Genomic DNA, 22,920 nt, shown 5'->3' with positions numbered 1-22,920 from the left:
ACAGAAAGTTAACAGAAAAAAAAAATTCTCTGTTGACCAGAAAAGGAGCAGAAGCAACAGATAAAAAAAACAAAAACATAGATTCTGGAGCCAGCCAGACTAGAGGCCAAATCTGGGCTCCAGCACTTACTAGCTGGCTGACAGGCAGCCAGTTTCTTAGCTTCTCTGAGCCTCAGTTTCTGCATCTGTAAATGGTGGCAGGATTATACAAAATAGCACATATAGAGGGCTTGGCACCGAGACAGTCAGCATACCACAAAGTTTCCCTACCACCACTGCTGTTGGATGTTGGGCCAGCAGCCAGGCAGGCGGACCCGGGGCTAGGCTGGGATGTGGAACTCACAGACCTGGAGCCAAGAAACCCTTTGCGGTCCTGGTTGCAGCCCTAGGAACCTGAGCTGCAGGAGACAGTGAGCCTCATTATCACCAAGGCCCATCCAGGCATCCCAGCCCCAAATTCTTCACAAGAAGGATGTAGACAGAGACGCTTGGTCCTGGGCACTGAGCATCCCTACACATTCCTGTGAGGAATGCCAAGGATGCAAGGCCCTGACTGCTCTTTACCCAGACTGAGTTTCAAGGTTGTGTTTGCAGTAAGCACCCTTGAGGGGGAGGTAATGTCTCAATGACAAAGGGCAGACTTGCCTACCACTCTGTATAAAAGTGATGGCTCCCTCTATCACTTTTCCCCCAAGCTCAGTGACCCCCAGCCCTGATGCACACACACTGCATGGACGGCACCACCCTGGGCCCTCTGCATTGCCCTGTGTGACTCGGGGCAAGGGAAACCGATGCCTGCATGATGCTCACCCTGCTTTTCTTTGCCATGGATAACAGAGTCCTTTGCCTCTGACCAGGAGTGTCATGTCCTCAGCCAGCATCCACAGAACAGGACCAGGCTAGCTCATTGCCTTGGAAGTAGGGTGAAACCCCAGACCCAGGCTTTGGGAGCCTTCTAGTTGAGGGGAGGAACTATGGAGGTTTCTCATTTAGAACTTTTTTTGTTCTTGAAGCTACATCCGACTATCAAACACACTAGGGGTCAGGTAAGAGAAAAAAGCACACACATTGAAATTTATCAGCACACTTGTCCCCTTGGGCATTAGCGTGGCCCTGGATGGGCCTTATGAGACAGGCAGGCAGGTGAGTTGGACGGGGCGGCCATGGTGTCGCCCACTGTGTGCTGGAGGAGGGTGGGGTGGCTTGGAGAGCGAGTGGGGAGGGTGGGCGAGGGCCTGCAACACTATTGGCTATGGAGTGTGCGGCCTGTTCTGCCTCAACCATCTTCAGCATTATTAAGGGAAGGTCAGAATTGGGAATTTAAAGTCACAACTATCAAAAGCCTCTTGTTTTTGTTTTACTAGCCCTTCAGTGCGTATACTTTGCTGTTAGCTGCCTGGGATCCTGGAGGGGAAGGTAAAAGACAACAAACAGGCATGCAGACAAATGTCAGAGAGGCAAAGAGCCCCCACTCTGTTTCCAGAGGAAGATGCTGGTGGCATTCAAAGGAGGTGAGGATGGAAATGACAGAGATTTTCAGAACTTGAAATGCACGGAGGGAAGTAAGGGATCATTTCTCATCACAGCACTCTCCTATGGAAGGCTGTGGTTTGTGCTCAGGCATATCTTTAGTCTTTAATGCTGAGCTGTGCTTTTCAAAATGGAAAGGAAAGGAACAAAAAGCAGATTTAGCTGCAAGAAAGCCTGTGGGGTTGTGAATGTAGAAAGAGGGAAGGGGCGTCCTTGAAGCTGGAACCATGGGAAGGCTGCCTCAGCAGGTCTCTTGGCAGCGTCCACGGGATGCCTCTTGACAGTCTGGTGTGGGAGGGTTTGGAAGGAAGGCTGCGGGCTTGGGCCGGGGCGTGTATTTGCTGCTACCCTGGCTGTGGGACATGGGGGACAAGCCCGGCTGAGCGGGGAGCCTCTGGTGTTTGCATAGCTCAGGACTCTGAGTAATGGGATACCAGAACCACCCAGATTTTCAGTTTCTGCAAGAGGAGAGGTGTTTTGGCTCACAAACCAAATCACCAAATCACAAGAAGGACTGGAGAGCCCCGGGCCAGGGATATGAAGAGCCACGGGCAGGAGCTCAGCCAGGCTGCTCCCCATCGCTCCTCTGCTCCTCCTGCCTCAGCCCTGCTTCCGAAGCCCTGGACACCTGCCCGCCAGACCCCAGGTCTTGCAGCCTAGAGGACATGTCTGGCAACTTTGTGACTGAATGGTCCCACACAGACACCTGTGTCACCTGAGGTCAGGAGGACCATTCCTGAAGGAACAAGTCTGGGTCTGTCAGGAACAGACAGGAGGTGAGGCCTGGCTCTGGTAGCAGCTCCCATGGGATCATGTGATTAGAGCCCCCAAAAAGGGCTGGCGTCAGGGAGGTGCTGGGCTCTCCAGGTGATGGGACAGTGGGTAAGCCAGAGAGCAGGGCTGCCCTGGATCTCTGGGCTCTTGGCTCTCTCTCTCTCTCTCTCTCTCTCTCTTCATTTTCCCCAAAGTAGCTGTGGGGCTTTTATGCAGCCCACAAAGCCCGCCTGGGGAGCTCTGGCCTTTCCTTCATTCTGGCTGTGGGCTGCTCCTTGCAGTCACTTGCCTGCAGGTCTGAGGAGAAGCCTCTCTGTGTAGCAGGATGTACCCCACCCAGGATACTTCTCTGTGCGACAGAAGACTGTGGGCATGGCTGGGAAAAAATGGGCCTAATTCCAAGTCTAAGGCTCCTCCTATGTCGTGCCTCCTCCCGTATGGCAATTAGAGCTCCCTCCCTTTCTCTGGAAAGCCTTTCTCCTTTGGCTAAGGATGATGCTGACAGTTACAGGGGCTCCTATCTCCTTGTCTGCAGCTAAGCCCCTTGCTCTCACCAGGTGTTTGAGCCCTGCCTCAGTGCATCAGCCCACCCCTGCGTGTGCGGCCAGCTCTCCACACTTTACAGCATCCATGAAGATGCACAGTGTCTGCAAACTGCTCACTTTGCGCCGTACTCACTCCCCATTTCATTGGTTGGTTCACGCCTGGCCTGGGGCTTGGCAGGTGAACCCCACCTCCACTCAACAAGCAACATATGACCAAGTTGCTGCCTGGCCCTCTGCAGAAAGCAACGCAACTCCCTGGACCGTGAGAGCTCACAGTCTACAAGTCAATCCCCAGGAGCCACAGGCACCAGCCTCCACCCCCAACAGGAGCTGCCAGCCGTCAAACGCTTTCCCTGTGCCTGCACTGGATGCTGCCCACTGGGGACCTCTATGAGAAAGGGGCTGTGTCCTCACGTGATAGGTAAAAACACCTGGGCACTGAAAGGCTAAGTAACTGGCCCAAACTCACACAGCTGGTGGACAGTGGAGCTGCTTTCCAACTTGGTCAGTTTGACTCTGGAGACAAGCCTTCTGACCTACTCCACGGCCGGTGGTGCTCCTGAGGGGGGTCGTTGGTGCACCTGTTCATGTGTCATGGTGCTGGGTGGGGAGAGGATGCATGGGGGGAGGGATCGGGATGAGGTCCTCTCTATGCAATATTAATGAATGCTTTCAAACCTAGCAACAAGAGCAACAGCAGCAACACCTGTCTCCGAGGGTTATTGTGAATATTAAATTCAATAATACACAGAGGTAAGTGGTCAGTAACTGTTAGTGTTGACCCCTTGGTATTTTGCAGTGACCACAGAAATGCTTGCCATACAGCATCGCTGATGTAGGTACTGCATGGATTCAATTGGTCAGCAAGATCTGTTGACCCGCCCTTTTTAGTGGTGACAATGTTCCAGGGCAGAACAAGGACCTGTGAATTCACCAGTCTCCCTGCTTTCCTTCCCCGGCTGAAGTGGAAGTGGGGAGAGGAGGAGGGTCATGGGCTTGCCCGTGGAGTCCCGCCCCCTCTGTGCTTGGCGTGTCATTTTCAGTGGACCACTTATGATGTCCAAGCTTCACTTCCCTGTATGTAAAAGATGGCAGAATAATGCCTGCCTTATATGAGGTAGAGGGCAGAATAAAATGAAACAGTGTACGTGAAACTCTGACTACTGGATTTGGCATGAGCCTAGGGTGGCAGACTTTATTTTCCAAAGTGGTCACAGCCCCAGCGGTATTTCCAGTCACGCTCTTCTAAAAGCTTGCCACTTCCACTTGAAGAAATAAAGTCTACTCCCCACTGCCCCCAAACCACGTGAACCCCAAAGGGCCTTGTGATGCGTCTTCTGCATGGCTCTAGTGGCTCCCACCTGTGTGAATAAAAGTCATGATAGCTGTCTCTAGGCCACGTTCACAGCGTAGAAGACACACACTTAGGCTCTTTAGGAAAAGGCATTATGACAGGGCGAGGGGTGTTGCTAAGCAGCGACTTCACAGGGACCATCTCCTCACTGAAGGCCCAGAATTACTCTACAGGAAACATATGTGGGGCGGTGTCTCGTTCGCTGCCAGAAGCCCTAACACAATGAGCTTTCATCTCTCCCTTCAGGACACTGATGGTCTTGACTGAGAGGAACATCTGGCTTGAGCAGCGGCTGCCTTTGTGTTTACAGTTTCTTGCCCCTTGTTTAAGACGGATGTACAGCATCAGCTGTGCGTGCCTGACAGGCTGTGTGTGCGTCCTCACTGAGGCTTGTGGACACAGTGGTGAATGATGTGGCAGAGGGAAAAAATGCAAGGGGGATTTTTAATTACTAAGATACACTGTCATAGAAACAATTAACATATAAAAATTTAAACCAAAAGTTTTAAATTAAAAAATGTAATTACTGACATTTAAATTTTATTTATTTTTATTTTTTTATTCGAGAGAGGGAGGAGGAGGAGGAGGGGAGAGAGGGAGAGAGAGAGAGAGAGAGAGAGAGAGAGAGAGAGAGAGAGAGAGAGAGACATTGATGTGAGAGAAATACCCATCAGTTCAGTTGCCTCCCATATGCACCCTGACTTAGGACAGAAGCCCCAATGGAGGCATGTGCCCTGACCAGGAATTGAACTCGAAAACTTTCAGTCTATTGGGTGATGCTCTAAGCAACTGAGCCTCACTGGCCAGGGTGATATTTAAGGGTTTTTTTATTGCTGTTGTTGTTTTTTAATAAAGACTCTTCTGGTTACTGCCTCCAATTACCTTCTTTCAGTACAATCACACTGAGGAAGTAAATGGACCCGCAAGGGAAGGGGGCAGGAAACTCCACTGGCCCTGTGTTGAACCCTCAGTGGCTTTTCCGGGAAGGCTGAGACAGGACAGCAGACTGCCCCCTGCAGATAGGGTGGAACTCTTAGAGACAGCGGGAGGGGGAAATTCAGCCTGGGCTCTCTAACTGTGTCCCAACTGTGAGGCTGCCATGAGCAAATTGTGGTGGAGCCTCTGTCCTCGCCAGGGTGGCCTGTCCACACTGTCCCCTTGGGGTTGGGGTCTGCTGAGGGCAGCCGAGTTTTAGTAGGTCTGTCAAGAGACCCTGGAGCACGTGCCCCTGCAAGGATGAGCAAGGAACAAACTGTTTCTCGTATGCATCTCGTGACTTCGGTTAGACTTAAACTCGGAGGCTGCATGACACAGAGGGAAAGTCTTGTTTAGTCAGCTAAACGGAGACTTGATGCAATCCTGGCACTTCCTTGGGTAAGTGTGGACCTTGGATCATTTCTGTCTGCATCTCTCTGTGTATGCTGTCCTGAGGACCAAATGCAGTGATTGATGAAAAATGATTGGCACACAGTAGGTGTTCAGTTCACTGCAGTCCCTCCTGCCCTTCCTTCAGGGCAGGAATGGCTGAACAATCTATGCCCTCTTTCCTCCAGCATCTGAAATGTGATGGGCACATAATTAATTTTTAGTAATAACCAGATGATTCACAAACTGGGCTTTTGCTTAGAGGCTATTCCTAAAACAAAGTATTTGTAAAACCCCGATAGACACTCCGCAGAATGAAAGTGCTGGGCCAGGGGCCGGAGAGATGCCCGCAATGACCTGGGTGGAGTCAGAGCAGCACAAGCAGGATCATGCCAGGAGAACGCGTTCTTCTCCAGGCCGAACGCTGGGACGCTGGATGGAAAGCTGGCCCCGCAGTCAGAGAGCTGACAGGTGTTCTGGATCAAAACGGGGCCGGCCAGGCTGGGCCTGAGCCATCCCTGGGCCATGGCACCACGTCCTTGGGATCCCCACGCCATCGTGACATTAATTACCAGTTTGTGCTCGGACAGACCATTGGGGACAGCGCTTGGCCAAGCCTGACTATCACAAAGTTTGGCCTCTTTCTTAGCAGAAAAACTGAACACGCCCCAGGTTCCCCATGCTCTTAGCTCTCAACCCCTGGAAAAATGCTGTGGGGAAGCTGGGTGGCGGCAAAGGACCACACTCCAGGTGTCAATAAAGTCCCCTCTTCCAGACAAAGGGACGCTTACAGAAGGATAGTGAGAGATGCTGTGAGAGAGATGTCCCCAGGATCTCTTGTTGACTGGAAAAAGCAAGTTGTATGAAATAGCATGATCTTATTTTAAAAACTGATATTCACTCATGTGTATCTGTATACCTATTTGGTTATATACAATTGTTAACAATGGTTAAAAACCAAATAGGTATACACAGTTGTTAACAATGGTTAATAATAGGGATTTAGAGGAGGGAGTGGCTTCTATTCTATTTAACTGATAAGAACAGACACTACACTTGATATTAGCCAAAAAGCTGAGAAGTGATGGCTTCTATTTTATATACTTCTAAATCATGTTTTTTTAAAGAACAAATGTGTGGTACTTGCTTATTCTTAAATAAGATTTTACTTTAGTTTCCCTCTGAACAGTCACTGAACATGCAACAAGAAGCTTGGCGTAATTCACATTTAGCTCAAATTTTCACGAGCGCCTACTCTGGGTGGAAGACAGTGCTCCCACTGCAGACAGAGGAGCTGCCAGACACACGTGTGTGCAGTGGCTGCGGTGGGAGGCAGCCTGAGGCAGGGCCTGGAACAGATGCCATGAGGCTCGGGGCTGTCACTGGCAGAGGGCCTACTATGTGCAGACACATTACAACTCTGCTCCCATTAAATCCTGAGGGCTGACTCATTCAGTAATCAAATACTCTACCATCTATGGTGTTATTTTCAATTAGCTATTTGCCTATCAATTCCTTCAGAACGATTAAAAACAAAAGCAAGCAAACAAGCCATTAAAAATAGAAACGAAGGGAAGTCAAATGCCACGCCGGAGCACACAGGGAACAGGACTCAGAGGTGGACGGGCCTGGGTGGGTCGGCAGAGTCAAGTGCGCACTGCACTTCTCGTGAGCCCCTCTCCTCATCCGACACTTGGTGAGCACGTCCGACAACCCGCCTCGGGTGGCTAAAAGGAAGTGATGTTCCAAGGCCAGCTCAATAAACGTTAGGCCCGCCCTCCCTCCGGCACCCAGAAGGCAGAAACCAATCTGGATGTCAAGTTACACACTCTCTGTCCGTCGCAATAGGACTATGATTCACATCGAGACCTTAGGATGAGCCGCCTTTGACAGAGATCCACATGCCATGGGGAGGGCCGTTTCCGGGCTCCCTGCAGGCAGTTCAGGGGGACAGACCAGTCAGAGTGCAGGCTCCCCTGGTCATGGTGTCGATGCGCCGGCCGGGAGGGGGCGGGTAGAGGGAGCACATCGGACACACATGGTCACACTGATAAAAGGGCGACAGAAACAATGAAAGAGCAACATTCTTTAATGACAGAAATATTTGATTTCATCATCATGGAACTTTTCATTTTTTAAGAAGGGAATTTCAGAGCTCCTGATTCATTTCTCATTTTGGACCTCACTCCTGATAAGGAAGAACCCAGGCAATCCAGAAGGCATGGTTGCCCCCTGCAGTTCCTGGAGGTCCCAGCCCAAGACCCCAGGACAGAGGCCGGCACCCCTTTGGGGTGCAGTGTGGTCACCACCTGGAAGAACTACGCAGGAAAGCTAGGGATGTGATGTCTCTCCTGTGGTGTACGAGGAGCCAAGAGACAGGCCCTCACACGAGCTGCGAGCTGGGTCAGGGCAGGCAGGTGGCAGAGGCGGCACCTGCTCAGAGGGGGCCTCAGCTGAGCCCTGAAAGCAATGAGGTCCTCTAGCTGTCTTCCTGGGGCAGTCCCAGGAGGCGGTGGCTAGGGGGCTGCAGAGTTCATTCCTTATGCTACAGGAGTCACTTCCACATGCAGGCAGAGCTCTGGGGGTCTCCTTCAGGGAATTCCTTTGGGTAGAAGGCAGGATGGGTAGGAACCCATGCAGATAGGAGACTGAGCTCTGCTGTCTCCCAGCACCTTCCCCCCTTCACTACAAGTGCACGGGCCTCGCATCCTGCATTCAAATACCTTTCCGCCACCTTTTGCACATCACTGTCCTGATCAGAGAATAAAGAGAGGGTACCTCCTCCCCCACAATGGTGACCCCTTGGGAAGGGCCTTCACATGGTTTATTCTGTTCTGCTGCTTCAGTCCCTGAGCTCCCACCTGTATTTGACCAGTTTACCATGGGACCCCTTTCTGCCAAAGCCCTCACCCACTTCCTGTGACCCTAAGACACTAAGAAGGCAATTACATCTTCCGTGTCCATGTGGGGCGCAGTCTGACTCCAGCCCAGACTCCGGGCCCAGGCTGCTTAGGTTCATTCCTGAGTGACAGTGGTCACTGGCTGGCTCTGCACCCAGGAGCCCCAAAAGAGGACACTCAGAGAAGATCAAAGTGATACCGTGTTCCCAGGCCCAGCCTCCCCGCATTTCTTCTTTCTTGTATGGAGGAGCTGGGAGTGGCGGGGGCGGGCTCCAGGGATCTGGATGACTCACTTCCTTCTCAGAATCAGGAACGTGTGTTAGTGGAAGCCAGGCCCCCAAGGAGGGCGCCAGATGACTCGGGGAGCAAAACAGTCAGTGAGGCTGCCTCCGAGCAATAAAACAAAATCAAATTCAATAAAGTTATTGAGCACCCAGTATGCAAGTTCTTTGGAAAAGAAAGGAGCAAGCGTGAGGGGAAGAAAAGCTATTTTATCCATTTATTATATACAATATTAAGGCACAAGTTTAAGCAGCAAAGAAGAAGAAAATCTTTGGCCGACCAACAGTATCAGTATCTTCGGGGACACACACATGGTGTTCTTGGGCTCTCCCGACTCGGTGCCCAGGCCCGCCCACCTGTGCAGCTCTGCACGCCCTTCAGCACAGGCCAGCAGACTCAGATGCCCCAAGGTGACCCCGGTGTCTGCTGCAGAGCACACAGCAGCGGCCACCAAGCACGCGACACACACACCGCAGGCCTGGGCGGGGCAGCACTGGTGCCGTCGGGTTCTGGCCAAGGCCGCTGCAAGCACCTGCCCTTGTTCCCGGAGTTTCACAGATTCTGTAAGTGCCTCGTGGAGGAGGAGGTTCCACGGTCACTCCTCAAAGGGGAAAGACACCGTAACTCCAAGAAAACCACTGCGGGTAAACTGCTTACATTCTGCTTTGTAATAAATAGTCACAGGTGTCTACATATGACCACAGTCCTAGGCAAAATCACATGTAAACACACCACTGGGCATCAAAGCTTCTGGAGTTGATACAAGAAAATGCCGTACATGTACTTCACTATATTGAGAACAATATTTGAATTCTGCGACGAAGCCAAGTTTCGTGACAAACACCTCACTGGAGCATAACACGACTATAACATGCACTAAGCATAGCACGGCTTTACAGGCTGCCTGCGGGAGGGGTGCACTAGTGCATACACACTTACACCGGGTGTGTGCAGAGATGTTGACACATACAAGACATGGCGTGAGAACAGATTTTAAAAGTGAATCCCCTAGAAGTTACACGTACTTATGAAGACTGTCCCTCTCAGAAGCGGTCACTTCGAGAGGCTCCTGGAGGGCAAAGACTCACTCCAAGGAACATCTTCGGGGGTTTTTCTTAAGCTAAAATGGGGTGACCTCATCACACATCTTTATTTAGCCAACTGAGAGAATGACTTGGGATTATTTCCACACTTAAGTCCCTCTTCAAGGACAAAGATTTCTCATGTCTAAGAATAATCAAACGCACATGCGAGGCTCCGCAGTCCCTGCCAATAGAGGTGTTTGTGCACACTGCACCCGGGCAGCCCTGCAGGGATCAGTGTGGAGTCTCCCACGGGGCCCCCTCTCGAGGGAGTGGGGTGAGATGAAACACGTGGATCTCCTGGGGCTTCAGAAAAGCAACCCCATACACAGCCTCATAGCCCTACCTCACAGGTGTACGCCTACAGGTACACGTCTTTATATACCATTAAATTACTAAACAAGAAAAGGGTATGCTATTTCAGGGAAGAGAAAAAATTGCTCATTAATTAGTTCCAAAAGAAATATGCTCCCAGCTGATCAGCTTCTGGTAACTTCTTAATTACTCTGCCCATCTCCCGTGGAGCCACACAGGAGAGGCAAACCCACTCAACACTGCTCACGCTGAATGAAGACATTTCAGACACCCCGATGAACTAAGCAGAGAAGAGACACGAAGGCCAGCACTCATAGAGTGTATACCAAGGCCGCCTCAAGTTTAGGGATGTGAAGAAGCCAACTGCAGGCTGGATACTCTCCAGCTACTTAAAGCCTCTGCCGTTTAACAACTTTGGTGGGCACCCGCTCACCGTGGCCACGGTGCTCCTTTGCTCAGGAGCGTGAGGCCGTCGGGAGCGCACAGGAACACGAGCCTCTGGCGCCTGTGCAGATGTGGAGCAGGGCTCTGGTTTGGGAAGCACACCGCTTTGACCAGCACAGCTCCCCGCGGGATGTGCATGAGCTCTCTGCCTGGAAACTTTCTAAATCCCAATCTAGTCTTCTCTCCTCCTGGGGGCCCAGCCTCACCGGACACCTGTGTTCACGCCAGTGTCTGGCACTCCGCGGGCTGCTGCGTGGAGAAGCCCCAGCCCATCAGCCACTGCCTCCTGTGGGTACAGGTGGCTGAACAAACAGCACTGCCGGCTTCTCTGCAGGGGTGTCCTGACAGCCTCTTCCCGGAGCAACACAACCACCGAACTGTTTGAGTTCACGACTCATTTGGAGCGACTGTTCCCATATCCAATCCAAGCCCCGTGCAGTAAAGTTCATACATGAACTCCAAAGAGCGAGCCCTGCAGGACCGAAGAGAGGAGGCCCCAGCACTCTCTGCCCTCCAATCAGAGCCCTGGGAGGGGTGTGGCGGCCCGGTCCTGCTTGCCTGCTCAGAACAGGCTGAACTCAACACCATCCTTAGCTGCCAAGCTCTGGGAAGCAGAAGAAAAACAGAAGAAAATGCACAGGCACTGAAATTAGTTGCTGGAATCCAGAGACACCTCCTAGTCCCTGGGCAGCACACAGAAGCTGCCCGGCAGCACATTTAAGAAGGAAGCAGAATTACTCTGACATGTCTCCACACAAAGCCAAAGCCTTTGCCCTTCACACTGATAGGACCTGTAAGTTCCAGTCAGACGCCACCAGGAGCTTCAGAAGTCCAGGCCTCTGGACAATGCACAAGTGTTTTGTACATGGTTTTGCGGCCATGTGTGTAACGGAACACAAAGAATTCCACCTAGGCCTGGTGTTTGTGGGCAATTCGAGGCGTTCTGGGCCTATTCCTATTTCTTAGCTCCTGAGAGTGGGGCAGCTGTGTGCGTGCACATGCACATCGCAGATGGGGGAGAGAGCGGGCTGAGCGTGGCACTGTCAGAGGCAGCCCAGCTCCCCTCCGAACCCGTGGCTCAGACCCCGGCTCCTCCTGGGTGCGGGACTCTAGGAAGGGACTTGCTCCCTGAGCCCCAGTTTCCTCCCGTGAAACAGGAGAATAAAGAATAAACTTGCCCCTGCTTCCAGGTGTCTGGAGGACTCATTAAAAGGTGCTTACCACACAGTCAGCACTCAAAACTAGAGCTGCTATTATTTCTTCTGAAAATCAAATGAGATCATCTGTTGTAAACTGCCTGGAATGCACAGCGGGTGCTCAGGACTGGCAACCCCTTTTACCTACATGCAAGCAAGAAAGCGACGAATGTGAAGTGTCAGGGGCCCTGGCGTGGCAGGAAATCTCCCATAAAAGCAGAGTTTTTAAAGCTATAGATCCCCTCTCTTATGGAAGAGTCTTGTCAGGTTACAATAAAAAAGAGATTGGCAAAGGCCACAGCACAACTGAGACATGGTGACGTACGTGCTTGCTGACAATTAGCACAGCCTGGCAACCCAGGGGGTCAGAGGCACACGTGCCGCCCCGTGCCGGGGTGGGGGGGCACTGAGGGGAGCTAGAGCATGGAGGCGAAGTCTGGGGGAAGCTGGGCTGCGGATCTCCCTCTCACCCACTTCTAGGGGAGACAGACCAAGTTTGGGGTGGCCCAGACATGGGCGGGGGGGGGGGGGGCGCTGGCAGAGGCAACTTGCCTTCCTACCTCTAGATACTTTCTTTCCTTCCTGGTGCACCCCAACATTAATGGGAGGTGCCACCTAATGAACTGCATCACCCATAAGAAGTGATGAAAGCAGAGATTGGAATGGTGACCCTCTGTCCCATCACAGCCACCTTTTCCTCACTAGTGGGGCCTCTATGCCCTCTCCCCACATCCTCGGGCATTTAGCGAGCTCCTCGCCGCAGAACTGTTCCGCTTTCCCAGGCTGCACAATACTCAGCAACACTTAGCCTGGGACCAAAAGAGGTGACCAGCGTGAAGCACAAGGCTCAGTGCCCACCACAGAGCCACTTAGGAGAGTCAGTCCCAGCTTACTTTGTCACAGCTGAGGCCCCCACGGGCAAAGGTCTAGTTTTAACCCTCCCCCTTGAGTGCTTTCTGTCATCCTTCAAACTCCTCAATTTGGGGAGGCTCTAACTCCACCCAGGTTACACTCTAAAGACCAACCCTAAAATAAGCTCCCTAAGCCAAACCTCCTGGACAGTGTGGAGGCCCAAGCTTCCTTTAGATGAGGCTTCATTCGGAGCCAGGGCTTTTCTTTCCTTCCTTAAGGCAGGTGAGGAAGTGACCCGTGATAACATGCATCCAGCTGGCCTGGAGCGAGAGACAGCAGGACCCTGCAAAAACTTCTGACAGCCTGGCCACTGCACCTCTTTCCTGACCGGGCGCCTCCCAGATTTGTAAGGAAGGCCCCTCGTCAGAGCAGTCAGATGTGAATCCTCACGCCCAGGGACAAGGGGCCCGCCGCCACACTCACACTCCTGGCTCTTCAACATGATATTTTCATCTTACTTTGGATAACCTTGCCCCAAACTGAAATCGTGAGAAATCAGACCAAACTGCATATATAACTGCCTGTTAGGTTCCAAAGCAAGTTCACGATGGAGAAAACTGAACACACATGCGCTGACGGTGACGAAAGTCTGCGTGTTAGTCAACAGCGACCAGGGCAGTGTGAGGGGCGGGGAGAGTGTGGAACGTGCTCCAGAACCACAACTCTAGAAAGCATACCAGGTGCCTGGTGAGATTCTGGGCGCCACCAAGTCCAGCACCATTTGCTTCCTGGGGTGCTGTCCTGAAAGTCTTACCCCCACAGAGTGATGGGGTGCAAGTACCCAGCCCCATGCAAAAGCTCATGTGGGAGAGAAAAAAGCCAGGGCCATGACCTTAATGCAAGATGTCACAGTGGCCACAGGTCTCCTGCCTCACCACAGCCTCGCCACAGCCGCCCCAGTGCAGTCAGCGCGGCGTGAGCAGCCGCGGCCCAGGGAGCAGCCAGGAAGCCAGCCTCCGGCTCTGTCCCACCTGTCACTGCGGAACACAGCAGGACGGAGACACATCAGACACCGCTCTGATAAATATGGACCTCTTCTGCCATGTCTCATTTTAAAGTTTAGAAAACAGTGAAAGGAAGAAAGAGTGAAACGAAAGAAAGTGAAGCAAAAACAGGGATGAAGTCAGGGAAGCTGGGAAGGATGAGCACCAAGACCATGATGCTCTTGCTCGGTTTACGAAGCACGGCCGAGTCCACAAAAGCTAAGCAGACCCATAATCTCCTGCAAAACCCAAGCCAGGCAGGTGATTCGGTGAGGACCATGTTCCAGACGCCCTGTCGCCCAGTGGCCTCCAGCTCGTGTCACACACACACACACATTCCCAGGACACCCCGCGGAGGGCACAGGTGATATTACACTGATGCCCAGATGGGCTCCCAGGGGTTTCCAGGAGGTTCTTCTGAAACCAAAAGATGCTAAAAGGCAAGGAGAATGGGGGTATTCCAAGGAAGATTCACGTTCAGGTTTATCCATTTATAACCAGAAAATGGGTGTACACAGACCCTCCCCATGAGATACATTTTCTGTACAATGAAGATTCTATTTCCCATTTCTTGTTTCCAAACCTACATGCACCGTCTCTCTTCCACCACACTCAATAAAAGTCCACAGCATTCTCTTCATCTTCAGTCAGGTAGGTCTCCCGATTTTTTAACATTTATAAAAAGTGTTCTCACTAATCTGACATCTTTATCAGTTCCAATCATTCCTGATTGTCCATCAACAACCTTCCTGATCATTCTGCTCCCTCTTTGCCACATTCTTTGTTTGCTTCTCAACGTCAGTTCCTGAACTCAACAGGGACGCCAGCATCAGATGAGGACTTCCATCATCTCCCCGTCGGGGAACTCGGGCTTGTGCAGCAGGCTGCTGCCGCGGCCTTTGTGGTCAGGTGACTTCCCATGGCCAGGAGAGTTCTCTGTTAAACACAAGGGGACATCAGTAGCCTGCTCCTCGGGAAGGACACGGGTCTCACGAGGTCTCTCTACAATGGAACCATTTCAGACCCCACTGCTTACCACCAGGGCACATGGCAAAGGCCACATGACCCGGCCCTGCTGGAGCAGGAACAGGAACTTTCACACACCCCTTGCCTTCTTGGAAAAGGGCATTTTAGGAATGGAATCTCAAAAAAAAAAAAAAAAGACAATGCTGTGTATATTTGTCTATTTTGTAGGATGAAAATAAAGAACTCCCTTGAAACAGTTGAATTTATGACCCCAATAACCCCGCCTCCTCAAAAGAATTCCTGAAGAGAGCTATCCCCAGGACTAAGATTAGTCCCCAAGATGAAGCCAAGTCTGTTCTTTACCCAGATGTTTCTGGGCTCATCGCAAGCTCCTGCCTCCAGCTGTCTTCTCTTACATGTTTAAAGCGACATTGGTGCTGGCCTGAGGGTGGCACCAGAAGCTCCCCTCCTCTGTGGTTTATCACCTGCCTCCTCCCTCAGTCAGGAGGTGCTCCCCACCCGAATCCTTAACGAGTAAGGCCACATCCATGCACCCCATGCCTCTGATGCAGTCGGTGGGTGTTACTGGCTCCCCAGCACCCCTCAGAGTCTGTCTATTTCTGTCCCTTGTAGGGAAGGGCCGGCTACAAGGATACACCAAAAGGGCACACCCAAGTTGTGTGATCCTTTGAAGGGTAATAAATTAGGAGTGTCTACACACATTTTATTCCCATGAGAGCAAACACAGCCTATATGCTCTAGGGTAACCATAACCATAAAAGAAAACACCCCAAAAAGTGAAAGCTGAATGGTGGCTCTGCCACTTCCCCAGCTCAACAACAGCCCCCCTCTCTCAGGCCAGAGGGCTCTACGGTTTCTATGATGAAAAGGAGATCAGAACCTCTTACCCAGTTTCTCTGCTGTCCCTTTGGCCGCTGGGTGTTTCAGGACCGGGCTGTTGGAAGGGGTCACGCCCAGTCTGCCGCGGTTGGGCAAGGAGGCCATGTTGGGCCAGAAGAGTTCAGTGCTCTTGTCCGTCTGGGTGCTGCTGTCTTTGCTGCCCGTCTTAGCATGGGCGCTGCTGGCCGATGTGGTGGGCACTGTGGGGGACAGTGCCGAGGCAGGCGGGGCGGGCAGTACAGGGGCGGAAGCGTGTTCATGGTTCTCCTTCCCCAGCAGCAGCCCTGAGGGCAGAGAGACAGCTTTTTCAGTGTTAGTTCTTAACACAGAACAAAACAAGAAAAGCCGTCTTGGAGATGATTTTCTTCTGGACTGAAGATTATTGTATTCGTTCATCAATTCCTTCACCAAATGCATTTACAAGCACTTATTATGTGTCTGATGCATTGAAAAGCAATGAGGAAATTTTTAAAAAGGGGGAAAAAGTCTCCTCCCTAAAAATTTGTAGTTCTTTTTCTGAGGGGAAGAGTTGTAAAGTAAACTGCCGCCGGGAAAAGGGGGCACGATGGGCACTGCCCTTCCTTCTCCTCAACGTCTCCCAACAGAGATGGACAGGAGAGCAACTTTTTTATTTTTAAATAATGAAACACAGCACGCATTCAGAAAATAGCCGGCACTCCAGAACACTAGCCTATAGAAAACGTGGTCAGCACAATCAGCTATTTGTTCATGTATCTTAACTAGCCAGCGATTCATGAAGTATCCTTCCTCACCAGGGCTGTTTAAAGGTGCCCATTCATAACTCAACACACAGCAGTTCAGTTTGTCTACAGCTCTTGCTTCTCAAATGTAATGTGCCTATTAGTTACTTGGATATATCGTTAAATGAAGACTCGGTTCAGTGGGTGGGACCGGAGGCTGCCTCTCTAACAAGCTCCGAGGTGATGCCGGTGACTCGGGGCCAGGCCACACTTCGAGTAGCCGGGTCTTGAGCTAAGTACACTTCCACACACATCATCTCACTTTGTAGTTCACAACCGTCCTGTGAGACATGTCCTGTTGTTATCTTCTGTCTTACACACAAGCAAACAGCAGCTCAGTGAAACAAACTTCTCACAGCTAAGAAGTAGCAGGAATGGGATCCAAGCCCAGCTGTGCCCGACTTGACGCCAGCCTGCGTTCTTCCCGCCTCATCGGCTGCCTGTCACAGCTCTGCAGTCAGACAGGGATGTTCTTGTGGAACTAAGTCACCAGGCAGTCATGCCGCCTGGGCACCCCTGAGTCACCAGGAAGGTCTACACTGTCCCCTCTACCTCCTTCCAGAGCCCATCGGGCAAGAGACTGTGGAAGCGATGCGGGAACTGGGGCGTGGCCCGGGAATGTGCGCCTCGGCCTGGCCTGCCAGAGCCCCTCTCTGTTTCTGTGACGCGTGGACACCAACTGTGTGACACCAATGGAGCCCCGGAGCAGAGAACACCGCAGCTCTCCCCGCAGACTGGGTCCCGCTCCCACGCCTGGTGTAGATGTGCCACACGCTGAGGGACAGATGCACAGACACCAGAGAAATGCCCGCCTGGCTGGACACCACAAACTGGCCTGAATGCCTTTCAGGCTCTTTACCAGGCGTCTGAGCACCGACTCCCAGGGTCTCTCGTTGGGCTGGGAGCTAAGTGCCCCTGGGAGGGTGTTTGATGATCCCAGCTGCTATCCATGCACGTCCTCTTTGAAGTACACTTCCTTGGAGGCCAGGGACTGCTGAAGTGACCGTGGAGGGACTTCAAACAGGGATTCTGGCTGGGTGCCTTTGATCCCCCACTCTGTCAGGTTCATCCTGGAAGTTCTTACCCATTTTGGCATGAAGCAGCCAGGCCCCTGCTGACAAAAACTGGCTCTCAGCTGCACAGATAAACAAAGCACGCTCTGACCCAGGGACAGGCATCAAAGGAAGGCGAGACCCCGGAGTTGCCAGAGTGCAGGGAAAAGAATGGGGGACACATGTCTGGGAATGCTGCCTGCGTGCTGGGCAGCGCTGCCCCCTTCCTCTCTGGACTCAGAGAGCCCGTTGACAGGGCGGCCCTTAACCCAGGAAACCCACTCCTGGCTAACACCACATCTGCAGAATTCTTAAAATTCTGCCTGTGCAACAATACAAAAAGAACAACGGCCACCAACCTCTCCTGCTCTAGCACGCTTCTCCCAAAGTGCTCGCTCCCCAGTACCTCAGTGTGCCCTCACTGGAGCCCCAGGGGTAACAGGGCAGACACTGCCCTGCTTCTCTAGGCACAGAAGCAGAGGTGGGGCAGTCTTACAACTGGTCTGGGGCAGGGCCAAGTTCAGGGGTCTGACTTTTAAGGGCTTTTCCTATTAGAACACTTTATGTTTAAGAGTCGGTTACCTCAGCTTTCAACAATCATGCTAATAACTACATGAGTCAACCTGTGGCTAATGCCAATCTCGTGGTAGAGCCGTTGCTCCCACAGAGCCCACTTAACTTTCACAGCCAAAGGAGAGCTGATTTTCCTCCCCGTTTCACAGATAAGTTAACTGAGGCTTCCAAGTATTCAGTGGCATTTCTGTTCCCATGAGTGACAGACTCCGACACCACAAAAGTGTCAGGGCTCTTTGCACCAGACACGGTTGCCTCTCAGTGCTGGGGTGGCTCTTGCTTTCCAGACTTGAGGCTGAAGGAGGCGTGGGACTTACCTATGCTTCCCTTCCAGGTCCTTTCTTCCTTCTTCTCCTCAGCTAACTGGCTGCTAGTGAGAGAGGTCTGGCGGGAGTGGGTCCCCGTGGCTGCAGCAATGGAAGGGACGGAGCGGGCCGGCCGCAGGCTCGAGGAGTCCGTCTTGCCGGCATCTTTACGAGATCGCTGCTGAAGGACCTTAATCATGGCGTCCTTCTCTATGATTTTGGCGTGGAGGTTCTTAATGCTGTGTAACAAAACAAAATAGAACAGTCGTAAACAAAAGCCTATAAAAACTGGAAGCATTGCTCTCAGGCTGCCCCAGGGACTCGAATTGTAATTGAGGTTGGAGAATGAGTTGCAGTCAAGTCTTCAAACATTTATAATCTGCAAACCGTGTAAGATGGATCTTTTGAAGTAGGTCAAAAGGGTACACCTTCTCTGGTCTCTCAGGAGGCTCTTGGGCTTCCAGGAACCTGAGGACGTAGGTCAGAATGATCGTAGCCTCCTAGCAGGGCCCCCGGACCACAGTGTGCTCAGGGACCTGCTCAGGGACCAGCTCAGGGACCAGGGTGCAGGGAAGGAGCAACAGGGGACATGGGAACTACGAATATGAAGCCTCACACAGAGTCAGCTTTCCAAGGAAGTTAATTTCCCTACTTTCTGAAAAAAACAATTAGAAGATGAACAGATTTTCTGGGAGAAGATAATTTTCCCCACGATGGCCAAAAACAAGAATTGGAAAACACTTGAGTTCTTCTCATGAGGAGAGTAATCGGCTGAGCCTGTCAGCTGTCCCGAGCAGGACGGGGCTGGCGTGTGAGCACCAACATCAGCCGCTGGGGTCTAGAGGTGGTGACCAGAGTGGAGCCCAGTATCATGGCCGTGCGCACGGCTGTCCCTTACGTGTACTCCATGTCCTGACACCTCCTGGTGGCCTGCACCACCTCCTCCTCCTCCTGCCAGATGTGGGCCTCCAGTGAGCCCTCGCCGTAGCTGCCGCTCCTCGAGTGGTTGATGATCGTGGTGTCCCTGCCAACACAGGACACCTGGGAGTGACGCAAACGCTCACGGGGAGGCGTCCGAGGGCACCACACTGAAGAAATCTCCCCACAAACCCCTTCGATCCCTCGCCCTCTCCTAAATCCCAGCCAGTTCTCTCCCTCATCTTGACAGAATTATGACAGTACCTAAGGAAAACAAAATAAAATCCTAAAGTAAAAACTCCCTGCCTCTTCTACTAACAACACTGTACGTTAAGCTACATGGCATGCTATGAATATGAACACTGCATCTACTGGCATATGAGTACCATCACTGTATTTGTTAGTGTTTCTCTTCCGCACTTACCTATCCCTCATGACTTTCTCAATAAGAGTTGAAGTTTTATTTCTACTCCTCATCCACAGAGCGGCTATTTCAGTAATTTTACAGTGAAATGAAGACTCAGAAAAGACTAACACTGTACTGGTCCTCTTGACCAGAGAGAGGTTGCAGCTGAAATCTTCTACCATGTTTGCATTCCAGCTCACTGCTTGTTTTCCCTGCCTAGGATTTAGGTCCACCTGGCGTGAGAGCCACGCTGGTCACACAGCAGAGAGATGAAGAAGACACACGCCCTGTGTTTGGAAAGTCCAGTGTGGGGGGTGGTGGTGGTGGTGGAAGGGGCAGGACAGACACAGGTAGACTGAAACAGTGGAGCTGGAAGCCTGAGTCTGGTAGAAAACAGCTGGTCAGAGAGAACTATTCCTGCCGCTGGTTTTAGCAATCGAATCCCCCTAGTTAATGATGGCCAGTGAAAATGACAGAGCTGCGCCACTGACACAGTCTACATATATCTTTGAAAGGCACAATAATTCTCTGGTCAGTGAGTGCTAAATTAACGAGAAATGATCTAGTGGCCAACGGTGTCTAACCTTTTGCCATCTGTGGGTCACACTGGAAGAAGAGTTGTCTTGGGTTGCACATTAAATACACAAACACTAACAAAAACTGATGAGCAAAAAAAAAGGTTTTAAGTAAATTTATGATTTTATATTGGGCCGCATTCATAGCCATCCTGGGCTGCATGCGGCCTGCAGGCTGGACCCCCTCGAGTCCAGCCAAATAGCTCACACCTCTTAAAATGCATAATCCAGTGCTCCAGTCATATTTAAAATCTAACATCTCTTTTCTAGAACACTCAAAAACAGCAAAAAAAAAGAGCCCTCAGTTTAATCTTTTTTAACAACAGCTGCCAATGAACAAGCATTTCCCTCATGCTGCAGGCTGGGGAAAGCACATCACCCTGGCATCTCATTTAGTTCTCAGAGCAGCGTGTGTGGTAGATGTTACCACCCTTGTCCTGCAGGCAGCTTTGTGAGAACACCCAGTGTGTGACGGTGGAAAGGAATTCACACCCAGGTATGTACTAATGCCCCTGTGTCCATGCCCCTAGCCATCACCGTGGACTCCAGACATCTCCTGTGTTTTTATGAAGAAGGCCGGGGCAAAGATGCATGTAGATCAAATAAACCCACAAAGCAGGCACACGTGAGACTGTGGCTTAAGTGCAAACAGTGGCTCAAAATAAATCATAAAAAGCTTAGTAATGTGGAAAAGAAGCAAAGTGCTTTAAACATACTGGCAAAAACATAAATCCACTCTGTGGTACACAAGAAACATCGACACAGGAATTAGTGGCTGGAGAAACATTCTCAACCAATTTACTTTTGGAGAATTCATTCAGATCCAGAAACAGATTTAAAAATTCATGTTTACTGCCAAGTAAGGGCAGCAGGCACAATCAAACAAAAACAACTTAGAAGGCAAGTACATAAGACTCTCAAAACAAATATTACATTGCTTTGAAGTCTGTAAAAAGCTTCAAAACCATAAAAAAGGCCCAATCTCTCAAAATTCTGATACATGGTGCCAAGATGCATCAGGAAGGCAAAATCAGCTGATACACAAAAATCATTTTTTGTTTAAAAATCATTACTTATAAATGAAATGGGAAGTATTCATCAGTGGCTGAAAGACACAAAACTAATGACTGGAAACACTAATTTTTACCAATGTGTAAGCGGCCATTTAGCATTTAGACAAGAGCTCCGAATTTTGACCTTTCTCAAAAACCTTTCAACAGAAAAGCAATGCTGAAATTACGGTTTTCTTTGAAAAGAACATTAAGATTGGAGCTAAAAACCTGATTTTTCTCAAGACTGTGGCAAGGAGTGGTCAGTAAGGAGGAGGTCAGTAATTCCACAAAATTATTAGATGCTCAATAAGCACACGTGGAAGCAAAGAAGGGCGGAAGGGAGGAAAGGTTGAAAGGGCCTCATTCTATCCATCCTGTTCTCTGAGGGCAGGGGGCATTTGCCCTTGCACGAAGGGTGACGAACAAGGCTTGGCTGGCGCTGTGTGAAGGGCTGATGGCGCTGGGTTGTCTGGTTCTACTCACGTCCCCACCACCCCGCTCCTGTGCTCTTAATACAGGTCTTATGCTTCACATCTGTTCATTGCCCCATGTTGGGAACTGTGTCCTGCCTGGTTTCAGAAGCTGTAACCCCCCCCATGGCTAAGGCTGAGTGAGCAACCTTGGGACCATAAGCCACTCAGGAGACAAAGCTTATTTTCCTTGTAGGGGGTGCGACCTCTGCCCCCTTTCATCTCACCCTGCTTGGCCACGGGAGGATGATTGGTTAGCCAATGACGGGTAAGATTCCTCAAAGAAGGGACGACCTAAGACAGGCATGGTCACAAAGGGGCCCTCAGGGAAGGACTTAGGGGGGACTATAGAAAAAGGGGGTGATGGACCCTCACCCCTTGGCTTTGACATAGCCTGAGTCCTCATTCTGTCTGCAAGAAGTCTCCTAATCTCTTGGCTGTCTTACTTCCCCTGCCTGACTAAAGCCAGAAAGAATGCCCAGAGGTGGGTGTGGCCCTGTGCTGGAAAGGGTAGGTTCCCTAGGATGATCAGGCCTAAGAAAGAATGCATAAAATCCTATGAAACCTACTTTGCTAATACCCTCAATTTAAATGATAAGGGTCTAAGCATAAAGTGAGTTTGCTCCCCAAAGTTTTATGGCCCTTTCACTATCTGACCCTGACTCAGAATAAGCCCTCAGAGTTCTTTGAATGGTATCTATTGTTTGATCATTACTACTCCATAATGACTGATGAGCTTTATGTATACTCCCTGTATTCCTATGCAAATTAAACCCAATAAAAGCCCACTGAGGAACGGGTTCAAGGCCTATTCCTCTGAGAGACTGGCCATCTTTCCTCCCCAAGCAGATCATGTCTTGTAGACTTATTCTCATCACGGTGTCTGGGGGGAGGGTTGTGGGCAGGCCCTGCGGGCGGAACCCCCCCCCCCCCCCCCCCACAGCCCCAACCTCTGATTTTACATTCCAGTCCCATTCATTCTCAGGCCCCAGGCCCCAAACATGCATCTAATCTGATACATTGATAGTTGCCGAGGCAACAATGATACAGAGGCCCCTTGGTCGTGCCTCCAACGTGACACATTGACACTGCTAATGGGGATTCTGTGTCCTTAGCCAGTGGAACGGGGTCTGGTTCTCTGCTTCTAACCAGCCAAGAATTTTAATTCCCGTTTCAGAATGAAGTTGAGTGACATTCAGAAAGGCTGTTGCAGAGTCACACACCGATGGTCAGCGACAGCTGGGGGGGCCTCGTGTGCTG

General features: G+C 51.1%; 1 protein-coding gene and 1 pseudogene across 4 annotated transcripts in view; both read right to left on the bottom strand.

Annotated features, from left to right (window-relative positions):
* Positions 1 to 6,513: 6,513 nt before the first annotated feature.
* On the bottom strand, positions 6,514 to 6,654 carry LOC114501042 (annotated as a pseudogene).
* A 2,949-nt stretch (positions 6,655 to 9,603) lies between these two features.
* The window catches only part of AMOTL1 (angiomotin like 1), a 149,245-nt gene continuing 135,928 nt past the window's right edge, over positions 9,604 to 22,920 (bottom strand). For all 4 annotated transcript variants that reach the window (XM_036028652.1, XM_028515210.2, XM_028515206.2 and 1 more), the window contains 4 exons: positions 19,138 to 19,263; positions 18,252 to 18,478; positions 15,557 to 15,832; positions 9,604 to 14,618 (listed from right to left, as the gene is read on the bottom strand). In XM_036028652.1, coding sequence (XP_035884545.1) covers positions 14,512 to 14,618; positions 15,557 to 15,832; positions 18,252 to 18,478; positions 19,138 to 19,263 — 736 coding nt within the window. In that variant the 3' untranslated portion in view covers positions 9,604 to 14,511. The remainder of the gene's footprint in view (positions 14,619 to 15,556; positions 15,833 to 18,251; positions 18,479 to 19,137; positions 19,264 to 22,920) is intronic.

Source organism: Phyllostomus discolor, chromosome 6, assembly GCF_004126475.2.
Source record: "Phyllostomus discolor isolate MPI-MPIP mPhyDis1 chromosome 6, mPhyDis1.pri.v3, whole genome shotgun sequence".
In the NCBI taxonomy this organism is placed as follows: domain Eukaryota; kingdom Metazoa; phylum Chordata; class Mammalia; order Chiroptera; family Phyllostomidae; genus Phyllostomus; species Phyllostomus discolor.
Note: the sequence above shows the minus strand (reverse complement) of the source record. Positions and strands in the feature narration are given on the sequence as shown.